The sequence below is a fragment of the Onychostruthus taczanowskii genome, unplaced genomic scaffold (assembly GCF_017590055.1).
Source record: "Onychostruthus taczanowskii isolate IOZ18803 unplaced genomic scaffold, ASM1759005v1 scaffold5, whole genome shotgun sequence".
In the NCBI taxonomy this organism is placed as follows: Eukaryota; Metazoa; Chordata; class Aves; order Passeriformes; family Passeridae; genus Onychostruthus; species Onychostruthus taczanowskii.
Window position 1 is genome coordinate 5,000,739 of NW_024502568.1, and position 17,523 is coordinate 5,018,261.

General features: G+C 36.2%; 1 protein-coding gene across 2 annotated transcripts in view; it reads right to left on the bottom strand.

The window, feature by feature from the left end:
* The window catches only part of ADGRA1 (adhesion G protein-coupled receptor A1), a 255,536-nt gene that overhangs the window by 39,112 nt on the left and 198,901 nt on the right, over positions 1–17,523 (bottom strand). For both annotated transcript variants that reach the window (XM_041415728.1, XM_041415729.1), the window contains 4 exons: positions 11,026–11,233; positions 9,899–10,107; positions 1,561–1,688; positions 520–643 (listed from right to left, as the gene is read on the bottom strand). In XM_041415728.1, coding sequence (XP_041271662.1) covers positions 520–643; positions 1,561–1,688; positions 9,899–10,107; positions 11,026–11,233 — 669 coding nt within the window. The remainder of the gene's footprint in view (positions 1–519; positions 644–1,560; positions 1,689–9,898; positions 10,108–11,025; positions 11,234–17,523) is intronic.

The following is a 17,523-nucleotide window of genomic DNA, read 5'->3' on the forward strand; positions in this document are numbered from 1 at the left end:
AGATGTGAAACAGTCCAGCAGTGCAAACAAGGGCCCATAAATCACAAGTATGATGGTCTGCTGTGTCTCCTTAGGGATCATCCAGTGAAGCCAGGGCCACCCCCAGGCAAACAGTGTATGTGTTATAAAAGTGAAGCAGCAACTTTAGTCCCACACATTCAATCCAAAATACAGGAAGGACAGAAGTATTCTGGATTTGTAGTTTTCAACTATCCTGTACAGCAGAGAACTATCAAGATTTTCAATGCTTTTCTTAAAAATACCCAAAACAACAAGAATGAAGCAATCTGAGCCTCAGAGAAGTTGATGCATTGATCATCCTCTTAGAAAAACTCATGTGACAACCAAACACTCAACATTCCCAGTACTGGACTTTAAAAGACACGCTTATAATAGTTTATTTTGAAAAAACTTAGGATCCAGGAACAATAGAAGAAAAGAAGAATTGCCAATACTATGTTAAGAACTCATTTGCAAGTTTCAGTTCTATTAGTAAGAATTACTGAGACGGATACTTACAGCTTGACATATAATTGGATATTTAATGCGATTGATTCCACCAGCAAAAACAGCAAATGTGAGAGCAGTATGGAAACAAAAGTTGAGAAGCATGTGCCATCCTTTTCTGCTTATTCGGATTGTGCTGTTGAAAAAAAAGTCACATTTTAAAATCAAACCCCCGACATATTTATTACAAAGATTACTATTCAGGAAAAACACTTATTTTGATAGAACAAAATTATCAGATTCTTGAATACATATGTAACAATCTACCCATAGGAGAGAGTGTGACCTATATAGCAATGAAATAATTGATAAAAATGTAAAATAAATAGTAAAAATCATAAAATTCTACAGATTTAAACTTTCCTTTGCTAAATCAAGCATTTAAATTAGAGTACTACAAGCAAAAGGCTTATTGCATAGCTTCACTTATGCAGGACTTTAACAAGACATCTCTAAAGGACTAAATGGAAGCTGAAGATCAGAAGACATTGCATTAACTTCATGTAATTAATATTTAGTAGCTTCCACAGCACAATACATTCCTACTCATTTAAATTGCTAATGGTCTTTAACCAGAAGTATGTAGTTAAAATGGCATTTATATAAATTTTTTATATCAAAGAAAACACAAGTTTTCTAAACCCAAAATGTAGAAGACAAAGAAAGTTCTTTTAATCCAGTGATAGTTACCAGTCTTCCAACTAGACTTGGTCTTAAAAGTCATTATGGCAAGTGTAGCTGACCAAAGGGCTGCTCGACTGGAATTTGCCAGAAAGCAACTTAATAGTGTTCATGGTTTTATATGTCGAGTTTGTTGAGTTAGAACTCTTATGAAAATGTACAGAAAATTTCAACATATATGTCAGGAAAGCTTGGAAACAGCTTAAAAGAGGTTGACATAAACTTTGTTTTGATTTCTCTGGTGTTAATCACATCGCTGCCGTTATTACCCAATAGTAATTAAAATAATTTTAATTTATCTTTACATTAAAGGTTATAAAAATTCAAGTGTTGTGCTGACCATTTAATATGTGCTTAAAATGGAATTCTTACCTGTGATGGACAATGTAGGTGATAATGGAAGCAAACAGGCACAACAACATAACTGCAGTACATGCATAAACCACAGGGTGCAGAAACTCCCCTGGGTACTGGGGGAAAGACAGCACTGTCTTAAAATCCTGTGGAAAGAGCAAAATGATTTAACATTGTTAGGCATGTGTGAAACTGAGACTTCGTTGCAATATGTCCTGTCATTTCTAGCTGTTCCCTTCAAGGGCAGGAAAAAAAAAGATGAACTTTTAATGTAGATACAGTTCATGAATTTGCAATAACAGACTTCCTTCCTCATCTGCATATAGTTTGTTAGACAGAAATTAACCTTTTTGTATCAGCAGACATAACCTAATTAAAAAAAAAGGTCTGAAAAAATACACAGAATATTACATTTTCCCAGCATTAGCAGTATCTGGTCCTTCAGATAACATGAACTTTATGAGCATATTTTACTAAGATATTAAGCACAAAATTTCAAATAATCATAAAGGTCTCTAAATGGCATATGTCTGGCTGCAGAAGAACCATTCAAAGTAAAAAAAAAACCATGAGAATACACCCAATTTATTGAGTGACTCAAATATAATTACCAGCTGATAAAACTCCTGTGACCCAGTGACCTTCACACTTAGTTGGAAGTACTCCACTCCCTACAGTAATTCAAAAGTTACTTGGATAGCTCTATTAACAGCAGAATAAAGATCCACGTGTTCCTTTTGAACAGGTTAGTGCCTAGTGACACAATTCTTCATGAAAAACAATGGAAAACTATCAATATCTTTGTAAAATTAACCCTCTCAAATTTCCATTCTAAATTACACATTTAGGAGAGCTAAATCTGAAGGTGTGATGGATGGAAAGCAAAAGGAACCCATTAAATAAAAGAGAATGTCTTCAGACCATCTGAATTAAATTCAGACTGTCTGAGTTAAAGCAAACATTACATTCCCTGTAATGCATTAAGCAACATTTGCTTGTGGCACTACATTTCTGCACACAGGAACTAAAATTTATACACAAAAGCTATCACCTGAGTGCAAACACAGTGTCCTCTACATGCCACCTCCCACATAAAAATGAATCTACATCCCAGCAGAAAAAGCTAAAATCTGAAATAGTATCGCATGTGACTATCCAGTAAACTCTAACATTTAAAATATTGTCAAACATTTAAAATGCTTTTTTCTTACTTGTCAGTTTTAAGTTCCCTTAGAAGAAGATTCAATACATTATTTTCCAGAGGTGAAATCTCCCCTTAGGAAACAGGGACTGCAATGCTAATACCTCTGTTTAATTGCATTTGCATGCAGAGAACTGATTTCTAGCACCATTATTTATGAATATGAATTTGTCCACGTACAAGCAGATAATGTTCCTAAGTATATCCAATTACTAAATGGTGAGAATTTAGTTTACCTTCTAAAATGATCCTCTCAAGTAACTGATGCCCTGGCAGTTATTATTTTCCTTCATTATTAGCTTTAAAGTTTCTAAGATTGATTGTACCAGTTTCTCCAGATTCATATGAATGTCAGTTATAAACAGAGCTGCTCACAATATACATAAAAAGGATCATCAAAATGAAAAAATAACTTACCAGCAAAATGCCAACTATATGTTATTACGTGCTATTTCTCTTCAGGTACTTCCTCAGCTTGCATGTTAAACCTCAGTTAAACCCCAGTTAAACTCTTTCACACAAGTTTTCTCTCTGCCCTGCCCAGTTCACCAACACCCAGGGTGAGAGGTGGAGTCACTCCTCATGGAGGAACTCAGGTTATGCTGTCTCATCTAGAGGTGTCAGTTTTTGATACTCTTCCCTCAATCACAAATGGAAAAGAGGAAAAGAACTCTGTCTTTTGATGTGCTAGTTTTTTAACATGACAGACCTAGGCTCTTAAGGCCTTCTAACTCTTGTTTTCTTCCAGCGTGCATGAATAAACACTCAGGATATCATGATTTCATAACTTTCAAATAATTCTTTAAAAGTCTGTTGTTTCAGAACTGTCTCTGAATGTCCACTTAAACACCCTTTTTTCACCCTGATCATCTTTTTTTCCCATGTTTTTATTTGCATCATCTCCCCATTAATTCTTTTATAGAGTAAGCCTCTCGAGGTAGATGAATGAGTCTTTAACAAGAATGTTCAATACAATTTTAGCTCATATTATGAGTAGTAATTTAAACAAAAGTACTCTGCTGAAAATGATAAAACACTTACTTCTAGCTCTTACTGATGTAATTATATTTTCATATACTATAGTACACTTTGGCATAAATTTAGGTACACAATTTCTCTGCATTCAGAAATGTGTTACTGTAACTATACAGTAGTAACAGCACAGTTATTTAAATAAATAAGTTGGATATCACTGTGAAAAGTTGTGAAAAAGGAAGCACAGTGAAGTTACACATTTGAAATGTGTAGCCACACATTTGAAAAAAATGAAAGCAATTTTACTTGAGTACCATCACTGTGTACTAAAGAACTAGTTTTTACTAGTGTAAATGCAAGGTTCAACATCTCCCTGTGTTTGATCACCAGTATAAAAGCAAATGCCATGTGTCCTACAGGAATACAACCATTTTGCCTGCAGAAGAATGAAGAACCATCAGCATCTTAAAGCTAATTCCATTTTTAAGTATGAGTTTTATCTCTTATCTAATCTTCTACAGTAAATAAATGGTAAAATTTTGAGTATGAAAATCATTAATGCCAAAGTAGAATATCCTTTTTAGAACTATTGTATATTGAAAACTGATTTCATTATCGATATATAGCAGATGTATCTTGTCTGCTCTCTGATGATAATTAAACCTTATTGATCCATCAACTTCTCTTGAGTAATCTGGGGAAGACAACACGCAGAAAAGAAGCATTTTTTAAAATGCTGTATGCAAAGCAGCAAAATTGTATATTACATTTTAAAAAGTTAGGTTTGATTTTATTTCCTAGAGAGGATTAAAGTCATTATGATATTGAAAAATCACAGGAATTATCCCAGGAAAATGAATACTTACAAGACTTTGACCATTACAAACTGGTGTCTACAACTACGAGGCACGTTAGTTGATGTCTAGTGAGAAACTGTCATTCATTCACCCTTTTAAGATGGTGCAAAACAAACCAAGACAGTGGTGAGCACTTGGGGCATGTGAGGTGAATCCCATCTTGGGCCATATTACCAAGACTGCATACAGCAGAGGAGGGAAATTATTATTCTCTTCTATTCATCACTTGTGAGCCAAATCTCAGCTCAGTTTTGGGCACTTCAGTTCAAGAATGACATTGCTGAATTGAAAGGAGCCCAGTAGAAGTCACCAAGACAATAAAATGTTCCAAGGCCTGGATTCCGGGCCTTTAATTTCCATCTATCTTCCAAGAGTTGGCATATTTTACTGAACTTTACAATCTGAATCCATTTACCTGCTGGCTGAAGTTGCACCATGATGAATGCAAGATCCATTAAGCCAACAGAAAAGAAAAACAAACAGAAAGAAAGAGCTTGAGCCAGAGATCTGATTTGTGATAAAATCACTGCCTTTTGGAGAAGTCAAGCCTGGAATTTTGAGCCCAGTACCAAGCCAGTTTATGCTTTTTACAGAGCAAACAATATATATTATTAAATGCAATTTAATAAAACGTACATGGAAGGAAAAAGAAATAAAAAGCAGATCTTGCTCTTAAGAGTACTCTAATTCCAAGGCTTTGTGCAAAAGAACGTCAGTCAGGAATATTCTTAAAAAAGCAGCCTTTTCTGGGGGCTGGACTCAATCCTGTCCATATGGGCTAAGCTTTCTCTGATGAGCATGAGCATCACATGAGCAGTGGGCAGTACTTGCCAGCTGAGGACTGAAGTGAGGAGCATGTGCCTCCTTGCAGGCTCTTCACACTGGGAAACATCTATACATGTGCAGAGGGAATGTATAATCCAGGGAATTCTGCAGTTCCCACTACAGCAAATGTTAATTTTACATATAGCAGGTAAACTTTCTGGATCACTTTGATAATCTTTGGTGCATAAACTCTGCTAAGGTCTATCCTGTAGGTGTTTAACTTCGTGTAAAAACGTTAAAAAAGACTTGAAACGTTCTTTCTTGAGCGTCTTGTTATAGGCAGTCTGATTTTTCAAATTACAGAACAATGTTTCTACAGCCTGTTATGAGAAAACCCTGTGTTCTCTATGGGGAAAAGTCAAATACTGTAATTATGTCAACCTTCTAAATGACATCTCTGTAATACTTCCCCAACTCATGAATTAATTTCTCAAAAGGCTTAGACAGGCAGCAGCAGAATTTGCAGAAGACCTGAAAGATGGAAGTTTAGAATTCTGTGTTTAGAACTGAATTTCATGAACAGGCTTAAGAAATTCTGCAACTGTCTCCAGTAACAAGGAAAATGTTGAAAAAGTAGCTTTTTTTTGTACCAGATTGGAAAGACTTGAAAGACTGGGGGGATGCTTGCAAAACAAGAGAAAAATGCCCTAACTCTTACTGTGATCCATTCCTAGTGTCCTGCCTCTTCTCTGTTTCTCATTCACACCATTTTCCAAGGTTTGCTTCCAGAACAGTTTCAAATATGCTCTGGTTTTGTCAGCTCACTCTCCTCAGTCCTAATTATCTCATATAAGCATCTGCTGAATGTTTGCTACTTCTACAAATAATTACTCCTTATGCACATAAAGCAAGCCCTAAAACCCAACAAAACCCACACCTGTGTTGGCTGGAATAATATGACAAATTGTGACAAAACAGGAAAGGAGCTGCTTATGATTTTATGTTGATTTAACCTACTTTTAGGATTACAATTAGAAGTGCCAAGAATATTTATTAATCCATTTTTTGTTAATTGGGAAGTATTATACTTAGATTTAATAATTTTATTTGTGTTTATTTGGCAGATTTGAGGAAATTACTATTGACAAAGCAGTCTAAGGGGGAAAGGAAATGCTGTATACAATTACAGTAATATCCATCACTATTGAATTTCTATTGTGTTCTAAGAAAAATGAAAGGAAGAACAGAGGACAATGTATGCCAAAACATATTTAGTGAATTTTGAAATTCATTGTTGTTATTGGATATTTTTGTCATCTCCTGAAGAGTTATTACTCAAATATAGAGGTCGCTGGATTGGTCATAACATACACACGTCATCCTGAAAAATTAAAATATACAACTTTGCTCACACAACAGCATAAATATTCAGTATTTAAGAAGCAAATACCTATCATTAGCTAAGACAAAGCTTCAAAATATATAAATTCATGATTTTACTCTAAAATAGAAAATCATATAGCAGAGTTCAGGACCCTAGAGGGCTTTGGACGCCTCCAAAAGAAACTAGAGCGTAATGAACTCTGTTTCTCCTATAGATAACAGAAGAAAAGACAAAATAGAGGACTAGTCTAAGCACACTGTACATGAAATAAAAGGCAGGGATATAAAGTGGGAGTTAGTTCACATTATTTTACTCTCACCTCTAGGACATACAACTCAAAACCTGATCAGAGAAAGATAATGCTCTTTATATAATGCTCTATTATTTTACTTCTATTTGCCAGCCCAACCCAGAGCAAAGTGAAAGTGTGAGGCCACGTGAGGGAAGGAGCATGTACCTCCTTCCCAACCCAACCTCCAAACTAAACTTTCTCTCTCACTGACATCACTTGAACAACTGTCACAGAGAGAAATCAAAGGGCTCTACATGATTCCTCTCACTTGAAGTATGCTCATGCTATTAATTATCAATCGTAGTTGATAAATCCTTGATTGCTGTCTTTCTAAAAAAAGGACTCTAGAAAACCTTTATTTTAACCCTTTTATGATCCATAGGCATAAACAACTTCCATGAAAGCACCTTAGGAAACTTTGTCTTACTATTTCAAAAGGTGACAAACCAGAATATGTGCTGTGCTAACCATAAAATGGACAGCTGGATTGACTGAGGCTTCTGTTTCAGCTTAATCTACAGCAGGATGCACACGATTCTGGTGGTAATGTAAAGCTTTAGTGCTGCTTTTTAATTTACAGATACTACTTCAGTTTTCTGCAATTACCCCAAACCATAATAATCAATTATGAAATTTTGTTGTTTAACAGATTAGAGAATTACAGATTAATGACATGTATCATGATATTGTAGCTAATTTCATTAGCTACACACCATATGCCAGGTATCTTGAATGTGCTGATGGTTTGTTAGTATTTTAAAATACATTAGGCATATAGATATAAATTACTAAGATACACATAAGCACTTTATACTGTTCATTTTATAAATCAATAACAATGCAGAACAATGAAGTATTTTTTCATTTCTGGTACAAGAATTGAACTGCCCAGAAAAGCATAGTGTCAATCAAATAAAATAATCCTTGACTTTATGCCACAAAACAGTGATTAAGAAATAATACTTGAATGAAAATGTTTGGACATAATGAAGCTACAAAAATTTTCTATTATCTGTTTAGAAAGACAATGACTGGGAAGTGGATTTGTGTGTGTGCATATTTATATATGTATATTTCAAAATTACTTGTTATTCTTTTCCTTGAAAGTTACTGTGAAACATGAGCTAAGAAACATATCCCATTGTTTGCTATCATAGAAATTGCAAAGCGAGGGTGATTCTAAGATTCTACTTTCTTGTCTTGCATAGACAAAATTGGAAGATGCACACAAGAAATAAAGCACAGTCAAATGCTCATAACCAAACAAACACAAGGCCTAAAGCAGAACTACATACCAGATTAAAAAACTGCAGTAAAAAGTGCCTCAGTTGCCTTGACAGTTGTAGAAAAACCCATCTCCTATATCTTGTAAGAGATACATGGGCTTTACAACCCAAAAATTAACTGCAGCCCTTGTATCGGTATTCAACTTTTCAAACAAAAAGAAACTATGGAATTGGTTGATTGCAAACAGTTAGTTAACATTTAGTAACTGCTCAAAGTTTAAGAGCAACTGCTGAACTCAAGCAGTTGAAGAAGGAGGAAGCCATTTTGGGTGTGGCGCCTGCAAAGTCAACAGGTGCTTGGTTTAATCAATTTAGAAAAACACCCTCAAAGCAAAATTATGATTCACATTCTGGGAAACAAGAGGCTGGGGGAAAAGGGAACTCACAGGAGCTGTAGAAAATGAAGTATATTTGCTGTCATCAAATCTGTGGAACAGCTCTTAAATTCTGAACAATTCTATAATGGGTAAAAAAATGCTCAACTGAATCTCAGGGAAATCAGTTCTTACAAAGTGGACGATAATATCTGCATTTAACTCGTGGGCACCAGAGCTTTGTGCTATGATTGGCTGCCATCTGGGCTCCATCTGACAGCAGCAGATTGGTATTCTCTGCACACGTCCTCACAATTCCTGTCGCCTGTGTTTGCTGTCCCTTACACATACACACAATACATTATTTACTCAGCTATAAACATTTCTGTAATGTACACAAGCAGCATCTACAGTGCAATCATGCACCAGCATTCAAGAGCAATCTAGTATTAATAGTACACACATCTACTCTTTTTACAACTGGGCACTGCATTTTAAGGGTGCAAAGATTTTCTAAAGCTTAGAAACCTTTGAATTTCTTGTTCTCTTTCCTCTAGCCCCTGAATAATAACAGTTCATTATTGTATGCATGATATTTTTGCTTTTATGAAGGTAACTTTCTGTTAAGCAGGTTAGTTAAATAACTGCAAAGGGAAGTGTAAGTGTGACTGAGAACAGAGCAAAGCAGCTGATGTGTTAGCACTGCACAGGAATATTTTCCTTCACAAACAGCAATTTCATAAGTAGGCTATCGGCAGTGGTGCACAAACCAAAACTCCCACAGAATCAACAAGGACAGCTCTGTCCATACTTAAAAGAGCAGAAGATGTTATTTCTCTCCATTTATTAAATGATTCAACATTGCGGTATGCCTGCAACTAATTAGTATGATCAACACAGTGCAGGGCAGGAACAAAAGCAGACCAGCCTCTGAGATCTGCTGATGTAAAAGCACACAGGAGTATACATTTTTAAACCCTGTCATATAATTTATAACCATTATGTACTAATCATTCCTTGATGGAACTTTCATTTATAAGACTGAAGTTAATATCATTTCTGATTAGGCCTGTCTCAGGATATTAAAACTGACCACCAGGTTTATTCACTTACTAGCAGTTAAGTAACTTACTTTTAGACTGTTTTATACTAAACATTATAAAAACCCAGAAGGTCAGCTACTGATAAGCCAGAATGAAACAAATGCATGTAAATAAAACATAAATGTATGGCAAAAGAGAGAGAGAGAAATATAGGTATATTTGCTAAGTCATATACTTACCATTAGCACTGCAAAGTTACTGAAGTGTGTACTCTGAATGGTGGTAATATTGCCCGCAGAACTAATTATGTGGCACCCTTCTCCCCACCAGCCTCCATGTCCATCCAGAAGGTCAAAATCCCAGAAGGCTGCAATGGGGTCTATACCCTGTGCAAAGTGCCTCAATCCTATAGTAAGAGGGCTGGTGAGGTTTCCAAAACTGCACCCATCTGCAAAAGGAAAAAACTGAATCAGAGAGACGGAGTGGAAAATCCTTTAGTGCTGAATGCTCTGTAAAGAGACCAGATACACTAAACTATGGGGGAAAAAAAGCCAGTGGACATAAAATCTTAATGGTCAAAATCAAAGGTAGTGCTCACATTGGAGAAGTTTGAAATGGTATAAATAAATCTGAGCATTTCAATCACATATTGTGTCAAAATGATCTAATCATTCCTCACAAAAGAGACCTTTTTTATTGTTTCAGATTCTTCATTTATGACCAGTATTACACTATTGCCCATGTAACTGCAGAAATGGCTCAGTTTCATGGCATGATTATTAGCTGAGACAATTCTGCACTTTGAAAGTAACATTTAAAAATGTTAATAGAAATGAGAGCACTATTCAGTGCCGGACAAAATTAGTAAAATTGCATGGGTGAGTAATTAATCAAAATACTGATTCACTAGCAAATACAATGTATGTCATTTAGATAAAAGTCTTTAACAACACCTGTTTTACATCTATCGCATCAGAAAGTATACTGCCGAGTATTGATTCATGCAACAGGGCACTACTCCCACTCCAAAAGCCTCATTGTTACCAGTGCCTAGGACATTAACATTGCAACTGTAAAGAGTAAAACAAGGATCCTTCCGATAGCTTTAAGAAGCAAGCATCTGTAACAACACAGCCAGCAAACAGTAGCCCAGAATTTGCATTCTAATCGTAGCGCAAGGGCATTTCTTTATTTGCAGGACAATCAGAATAAAATCGTGCAGACAGGAACAATTGCAAACATTGTACTAAAGACAGAGACTGTTTCCAGCCTCCCAGCACACTGCACACTTTACCCCTCTATTCTCTGCACAATCAAGTATACGGTAGATTTAGATGAAAGAAAATAATTTATAACTGCTTCTCACCTATTTTAGCAAAAACAGCTGGTGTGGCAACCGTCCTACGTTTCCCATCATCTGCGAGATTTGATGAGTTTCCTGTGCTAGGAAAGAGTTTTCCATTCCGAAAGACAATAAACTGTAGCTTGCAAGTGGAGTTATCAACAGATTGCCAGGCTGAAGACTGAGAGAAGACAGACTGTGGCAAATGAACTGAAGCTACTGCTACAGCATTCTGTACAATGAGAAAAAAAAAGAAACATTTAAAATGCAAATCACAACAGGGTTGCTTTCATGATGTTTTAAACTCCTGTACAAGAAATGTATGCTGCCTTCCTTTTCCAACAGTCTGGAAGCAACCAAAGAAGCACGGGCTGTAACCATGGGAATAGGATTGGTACAGTGCATATTAAAAGGGAAAACGTTTTGATTGAATGTGAGAGTCTATATGGTCAAGCTCCCTGCTGCAGAGGTGAGAATGGTTCTTACCGTGCCTGCTAGAGGGTCCATCAACACTGCAGATCTGATTTAAAGAGACAACCTCTACCAGGTTTTCTCCTTCACTTAAAATAGAATCAGACAACTTACATTAAAACATTGCTCTGAAAGGGTACTTAAAGGGTATAAAAATAATTTTATTATTAAAACAAATTACATCTGCAGAGAACTGCAAGTGCAGTAAACAACACAGTTCAGGAATATGTTTTTCTTGCTTCATATAAGGAAAATCAGTTAACTATGTTTTAGCCTTTCAGGATTAAAAAATATTACAAATAATAATGTAAAAGAAAAAAACAAGACAACACTGGGAGAAAATGAATGAAGACTGTCAGATCACTATAATGGCTTTGAGTTGTGTGTTACATACCCTTTTACAAGCAGATAAATCCCTTACAGCAGAGCTATAAAATACACCAAACATTGTATTTTGAGGACTTCACTCATCAAGCATTTTTTTTTCTGCCAAAGTAGCAAACTAATCATTCAAGACTGAAATATTTACAAGGAATAACAAATGATGAGCAATGGAAAAATAAACAGGGAGTCTGTCCTGAGCCTTGATGTGAAAAGTGTATGTATTTAAAAAGAAACAAACTACAAAATGTTCTAATTTGCATTTCCCCCAAGGGCAGAGTATGGCTCTATGCACATAATTTACATAGATTATCACAGTTTGCTCATAGCACACGTGCACTACCTATTTCAGAAGTAAAACAATGATCTTCACAACAATATAAAGAAACATGACATTTAATATAGATCCATGTGCTGGGAGAAATACACATGTGAGAGATAAAAGGTGTAACAAAGATCAGCAAACTACAATGAGTATGAGAAGCATCTAGTGACCACAGAATAAATATGGAAGGAAGGCATGGGTAGTCTGTGATGTCATTTGAATGCTTAAATAAAGAGATAAAGACTTCTGTACACCAGTTTCCTTTTACCATGTATATTTTAGGAAGGTTTTCAGACTTTAACAGTAAAAATGCACAAACGTTCTTTTTAAAATAAGTATTCAATCTAGGCGATGCTGCTCATTAAAAGTACTCAGGGAAAAAAAAAGACCAAATAGTAATAGAACATTTCTACATTAGAATTTTAAATTATTATGAAGGCTTTAATTGGTATTAACTGAGCTAAACATCAGGCACTCATCCTGAGATTGTTTCCACTGTCTAATTCACTAAAGCTGTTATAATTGGCTTTATCTCATGCTTCTAAAAAAGACATATTTTACTCTATGATATCCCAAGTATCTGCATATGCTGAACCTCTGATGATACCATTTTGGCCTTAAAATTGCTATCAAAAAGTATGCACAGAGTTTTTTAAAAGTGTCATTTATCAAATCCCAGATATCTGTTGAGGACTTACGTGGAGACGTACAGACATGTAAGAGAGGTTGCAGTGCAATTATATTTATGCTGGATTTTTATTATTACTCTGTACTGAAAAAAGCAACAATGATGACATATTAAATTACACTAATTACTCATTATACACAAAAAGAGAAAGATAGAAGCATATGAATAAGCTTATGATAATGAAACCGACAGCTAAAGGCACTGGGTTAAGCAACAATGTGCTGTGACTTGACAAAAGCAGCCCCACACAAACCAGAGAAAACAACAGGTTTATAGCACTTTTGCTAAGAGGGCAAATCATCTAATTTATTGTGGTTCTCTAATTGCTTCTCCATTGGGACTTACTGATACTAATAGGAAAAAGTAATGGTATAGACAGAGCTTGCCTGTGGGACTGGGGAGGAGCAGAGTGGAAGCTGCTCCCACCTGAAGCACAGGGAGCTGGGGCTGGTGGCAGTCCCTGGGCTGGGCAGGACCAGCTGCCCCCAGCCCAGCCCTTCCTTTCCCTCTTCTGCAGTGCCCAAGCAGGGCTGGGCAGGACCAGCTGCCCCCAGCCCTTCCCTGCCCAGAGACCTTTCAGTACCCAGCAGGGAGGGAGGAACCCTCCCTGCCCAGCCTTACCCGCAGAGTGCAGCCTCACATCGCAGGGCCAAGGTCGAAGGCAGGGAAGAAAAGCTGCAGACAGCCCACAGTGGAATTAGTGTGGACTGGTTGCGCTGCTCAGGCTGACTGAGCAAATCTCAAACACGCAGCAACATCAAATTATTTACTTGACAAAAAGACACACTTACAGAGAATGTTTTCCTGATCAGACTTCAGGAGAGCATTTTTCCCTTGTTGTCTGCTCAAAATGAATATGAATACCCACAATACAAGCTATTTAATAAACTTCACTAAATTGCCTGCAGTCACTTCCTGGAGTATTTTGTGAAGTTTTATTGTGAATACTGCCCACTTATACTACCTGTTACTTCAATTTTATTTTTTTTTTGCATGCAGGTGGTGTGGTGGAGTGAAGGGCAAAGGGACAGGGTATTCCTTAACTGGACAAATGTACACATAAAGTCAAACTACTTGCTGCACATCAAATATTTACTTAGCAATTCCTCAAAATTAAACATCCAACTGTCTGCTACAGCATCGCGCCTGCCAACAAGATCCTGTAGTAGGATGTTAATGAAAAATGCACATAGTGAGAAGGCCCACACATTCACAGTGCTGTTTAAAAATATGAATAGATACATTATTTTCATCTAAGATGTGTGAGAATTTTCAATAGTATTACTTATTATTCACATGAGAGGGAGGATCTGAGCACTGAGGTAGTTCCTATTATTGTGGTAGAGGATGGGGAGAACCCGACTGAAGATTCAGTCTTGTATTCTGCTAATCTTGTGTGAAGTGAAGCATAAGTCAGTTCCCCACTTTTGCCTCAGTTCCCCTCTCATTTAAGTGAGATTAAAATGATGGCATTCATTTTGCCCTGTAAGATGCTCCAGAGTTCAGAGATGAGATACAATACTGGAACACATATTACTAAAACCAATGACAGCAACATCAAGTTGTGAGGGAATTATTGTGCTTCAGATGCTTCAAAATTCACACAAATCATCTAATTTAATTTTTTTTTTAATTTGGGCACCATATCACCACATCACAACAAGGTATCTGAGCATGCTAGCGGCAAAAAGCTGCCTGCACCTCTGAGAAGAGAGAAAGAGCAATACAGACCCACCACAGGAGCCACAGCTCTACAGTGACAGCACTGGCACCTCATATTTTCCTGGAAAAGCTTACAGTTTGTGTCAGCATTTCACCAGCCAGGATTTAGACATTCTGTGAGTGTTTTCAAAACAGAATGTCAATAATCCCATCATGACTCCATTTCAGTTTTACTCCTATTAACTGGATTGTACTGGCATTGATTAGAAAAAGGGAATCCTGAACACAGTGTGGATTCTTCTAAGGAGCATTTTTCTTCTGGAAAAGGCTTGTCTTTTAAAATGAAAGCTATTCATAGACATACACCCAATTGCACACAAATATGATAGAAATGATGCAATTTTCAAACCCTCTGAAGTGTCTTCCATGTCATCTGCCCAGATATCTGAAAATCTGCTGTGTGACCTGCAGCCAGGGAAAGAGGGCTTATCAGCTCTAAACCAGCTCTTAGGATTTCCTGGGATGCCTCCCAGGGCTCCTGGCTCCTAAGACTTCTTGGAACCTGGTCAACTTTCCAAAAAGCAGAATGAAAGGTTGTTTTAAACACTCTGAACCATAATTTGGATAGTACAGTTTTCTAAGTACGTTTGAAATTCTGGATTTTGTTTCCATTTTAGATCTATTTGTGTGTGTGTGTGTATGTATATAATTTTTCAAAAGATCTGAGGCACCAAAACAGAACCAATTAATCTGTGTTCTAAAAGTTTTAAATTCGAATTAAAAATCTCATTCTAAAGCAGAAATGGACCACAGGATATTGAGAGCTACACATTGGCATTCTTGCAACTTGTGCATGTGAGGCCCTTATTAAAAATGTTTTAAGGGAAAAAATCAAAGATTTAAAGTGAAGATTTTCCCTAGGCAGTTTTATTCTGGTAGCAGTCCATTTCTTGTAATGAATGCTAGCATTTACAAGGAGTTTTTAAGTGTTTAGGAAAGAAAGCCTCTTGTCTTAGCTGACGTTGTGATATTTTGGCCCTTCTACTTTCATAATTCCTTTAAGAGACCTGTTCCCATTTACCCTTGAAACTTTGCTTTCCCATTACAGTGTTCAACTTGCCTAAAATTTAGCATACTACTGACAGACCATACTCATTATCAAACAATCATTATCAAGAAACCTACTTGGTAACCACTGTGGAATGACAAAAATCAAACTACTTTCAGTAACTTTTCCTTGTGTATGCCTTGGTACTAGATTGGCTTTTGAGTTCAGGCACAGTATTTCTGTTTAAGATAAACTATATTTCATAGGAAACCATCCAATTCTTAGTCCTCAGAACAGTCATAAGGTATATTTTTCCAGACAGCAATTTCCTTAACTTAAAACCCAGCACCTTAACAACAGGTCAGAGAAAGTCTGGAGGGAAAAAGAAAAAAAGAGTAAAGGAAGTCACCTAAAACCTGGAGGAGAACTGGAAAAGCAGCTTCACTGTTTCCATATTTCAAAGAATCTGATAAAATGGTGTAGAGATTCAGATGCAAGACACCATATATTAAATTATTAATATATAGGCAAAAAATAAGCACAAGCTATATATAATAGGCACAAGCTACATAAAGTTACAGTAGAGAAAGTAGAAGCTAAGCCCTGTAGGTAATAGCTGGATTATTAAATATGAACTGAGTTAACAGTGTGGTCATCATAATAAAATCAAGCAAATAAATTATTTATACTTATGTAATAGATGGTATTTAGTCCGTCAAATAAGACAGCAGATCCTTAGAAGCAATGGAAGATTTCAATTTATGGTTATGTTAAAGATTTAGTTGTTAACAAATAGAAAGAGGCACAATTGTTTTTTTCAGCTGTCTCTCCTGGTAGGTATTTAAATAACACTCCTTTGGAATTAGCTCAGTACAAAATACATGAGATAAGGACAGGCATTTGGCCCAGTTCTGTGAGGCTTTAGGTAGTCTGTGCATGACTTCTTATCTCTTTCTGGCATGAAAAGTATCAACAAAAAGCCCCCAAAGTTTAGACCAGGTGGGAAAATACCAAATAAGGGGTTTGTTTATACAAGACAATCAACTTGCCAATCAAGGTGCTAAAAGAAACAGGATTTTGGGTTTTATTTTTTAAGGGGATGATACCAAACAAGGAAAGTAGGAGTTCCCCAGCCATGCTAACTTTCCTACACCATCTTGCTAGTAATTTGTCTTAGTTTAACTGCGCTTTCTGGAGTGCTGTTTATACACAAGTCTGGAAAGACTCAGGGATAACTAGCAGGTGAAAAACAAAGCTTATATAGACTCCCAGGATGAAATGAAGCGGTACTCACAAAAATGCAACATGAAATCACCTGGCTACTGAGATGAAATTGCTAAGTGTGCTGGGATTATGATGTGATAAAGTCATTATGCAGTAATTCTGCCGTGTGCATCCAGCTCAATTTCTGGAAAACTATATATGGGGTCCAAGATATCTTTGTTCTAGCCAGGCATAAAATGTGGTTTGATGCACAGTGAAAATGTGGCATCAATAATAAATATATGCAAATTGCATCAAAAGATACAAAAAAATTTCTTAATTTTAAAATTCTCCCTAATTAATAATAAAAAGTTTCCTGGAAAATCAGTTTCTATGAAAACAGATACAGCAAACAGCACTGAAATTTTAGAAAAGCTGATAATGTAAAATAATCTGGAAAGCTGATTGTCAGTAGCCCTTTTCCAACAAAAGTAAAAACCAAAAGTCCCCAAATTAGGATTTTATATTTCATATTTGAACGTCCTGCAGACTTTCTAAGAAAATGAAAATATGTGCAAATCTACAAGCAACAACTGACCTGTTAATGAGCTATTGTGTAGGAAAAAGTGACCAAAAAAAAAGAAAAATTAAAGAAAAATACCATGAAGGGAGACAGAGTAGGTTTACCAAAGGTAAATAATGCCAGACCCAAATGATAATTCTCCTCACTAAGTATTTTTCCAG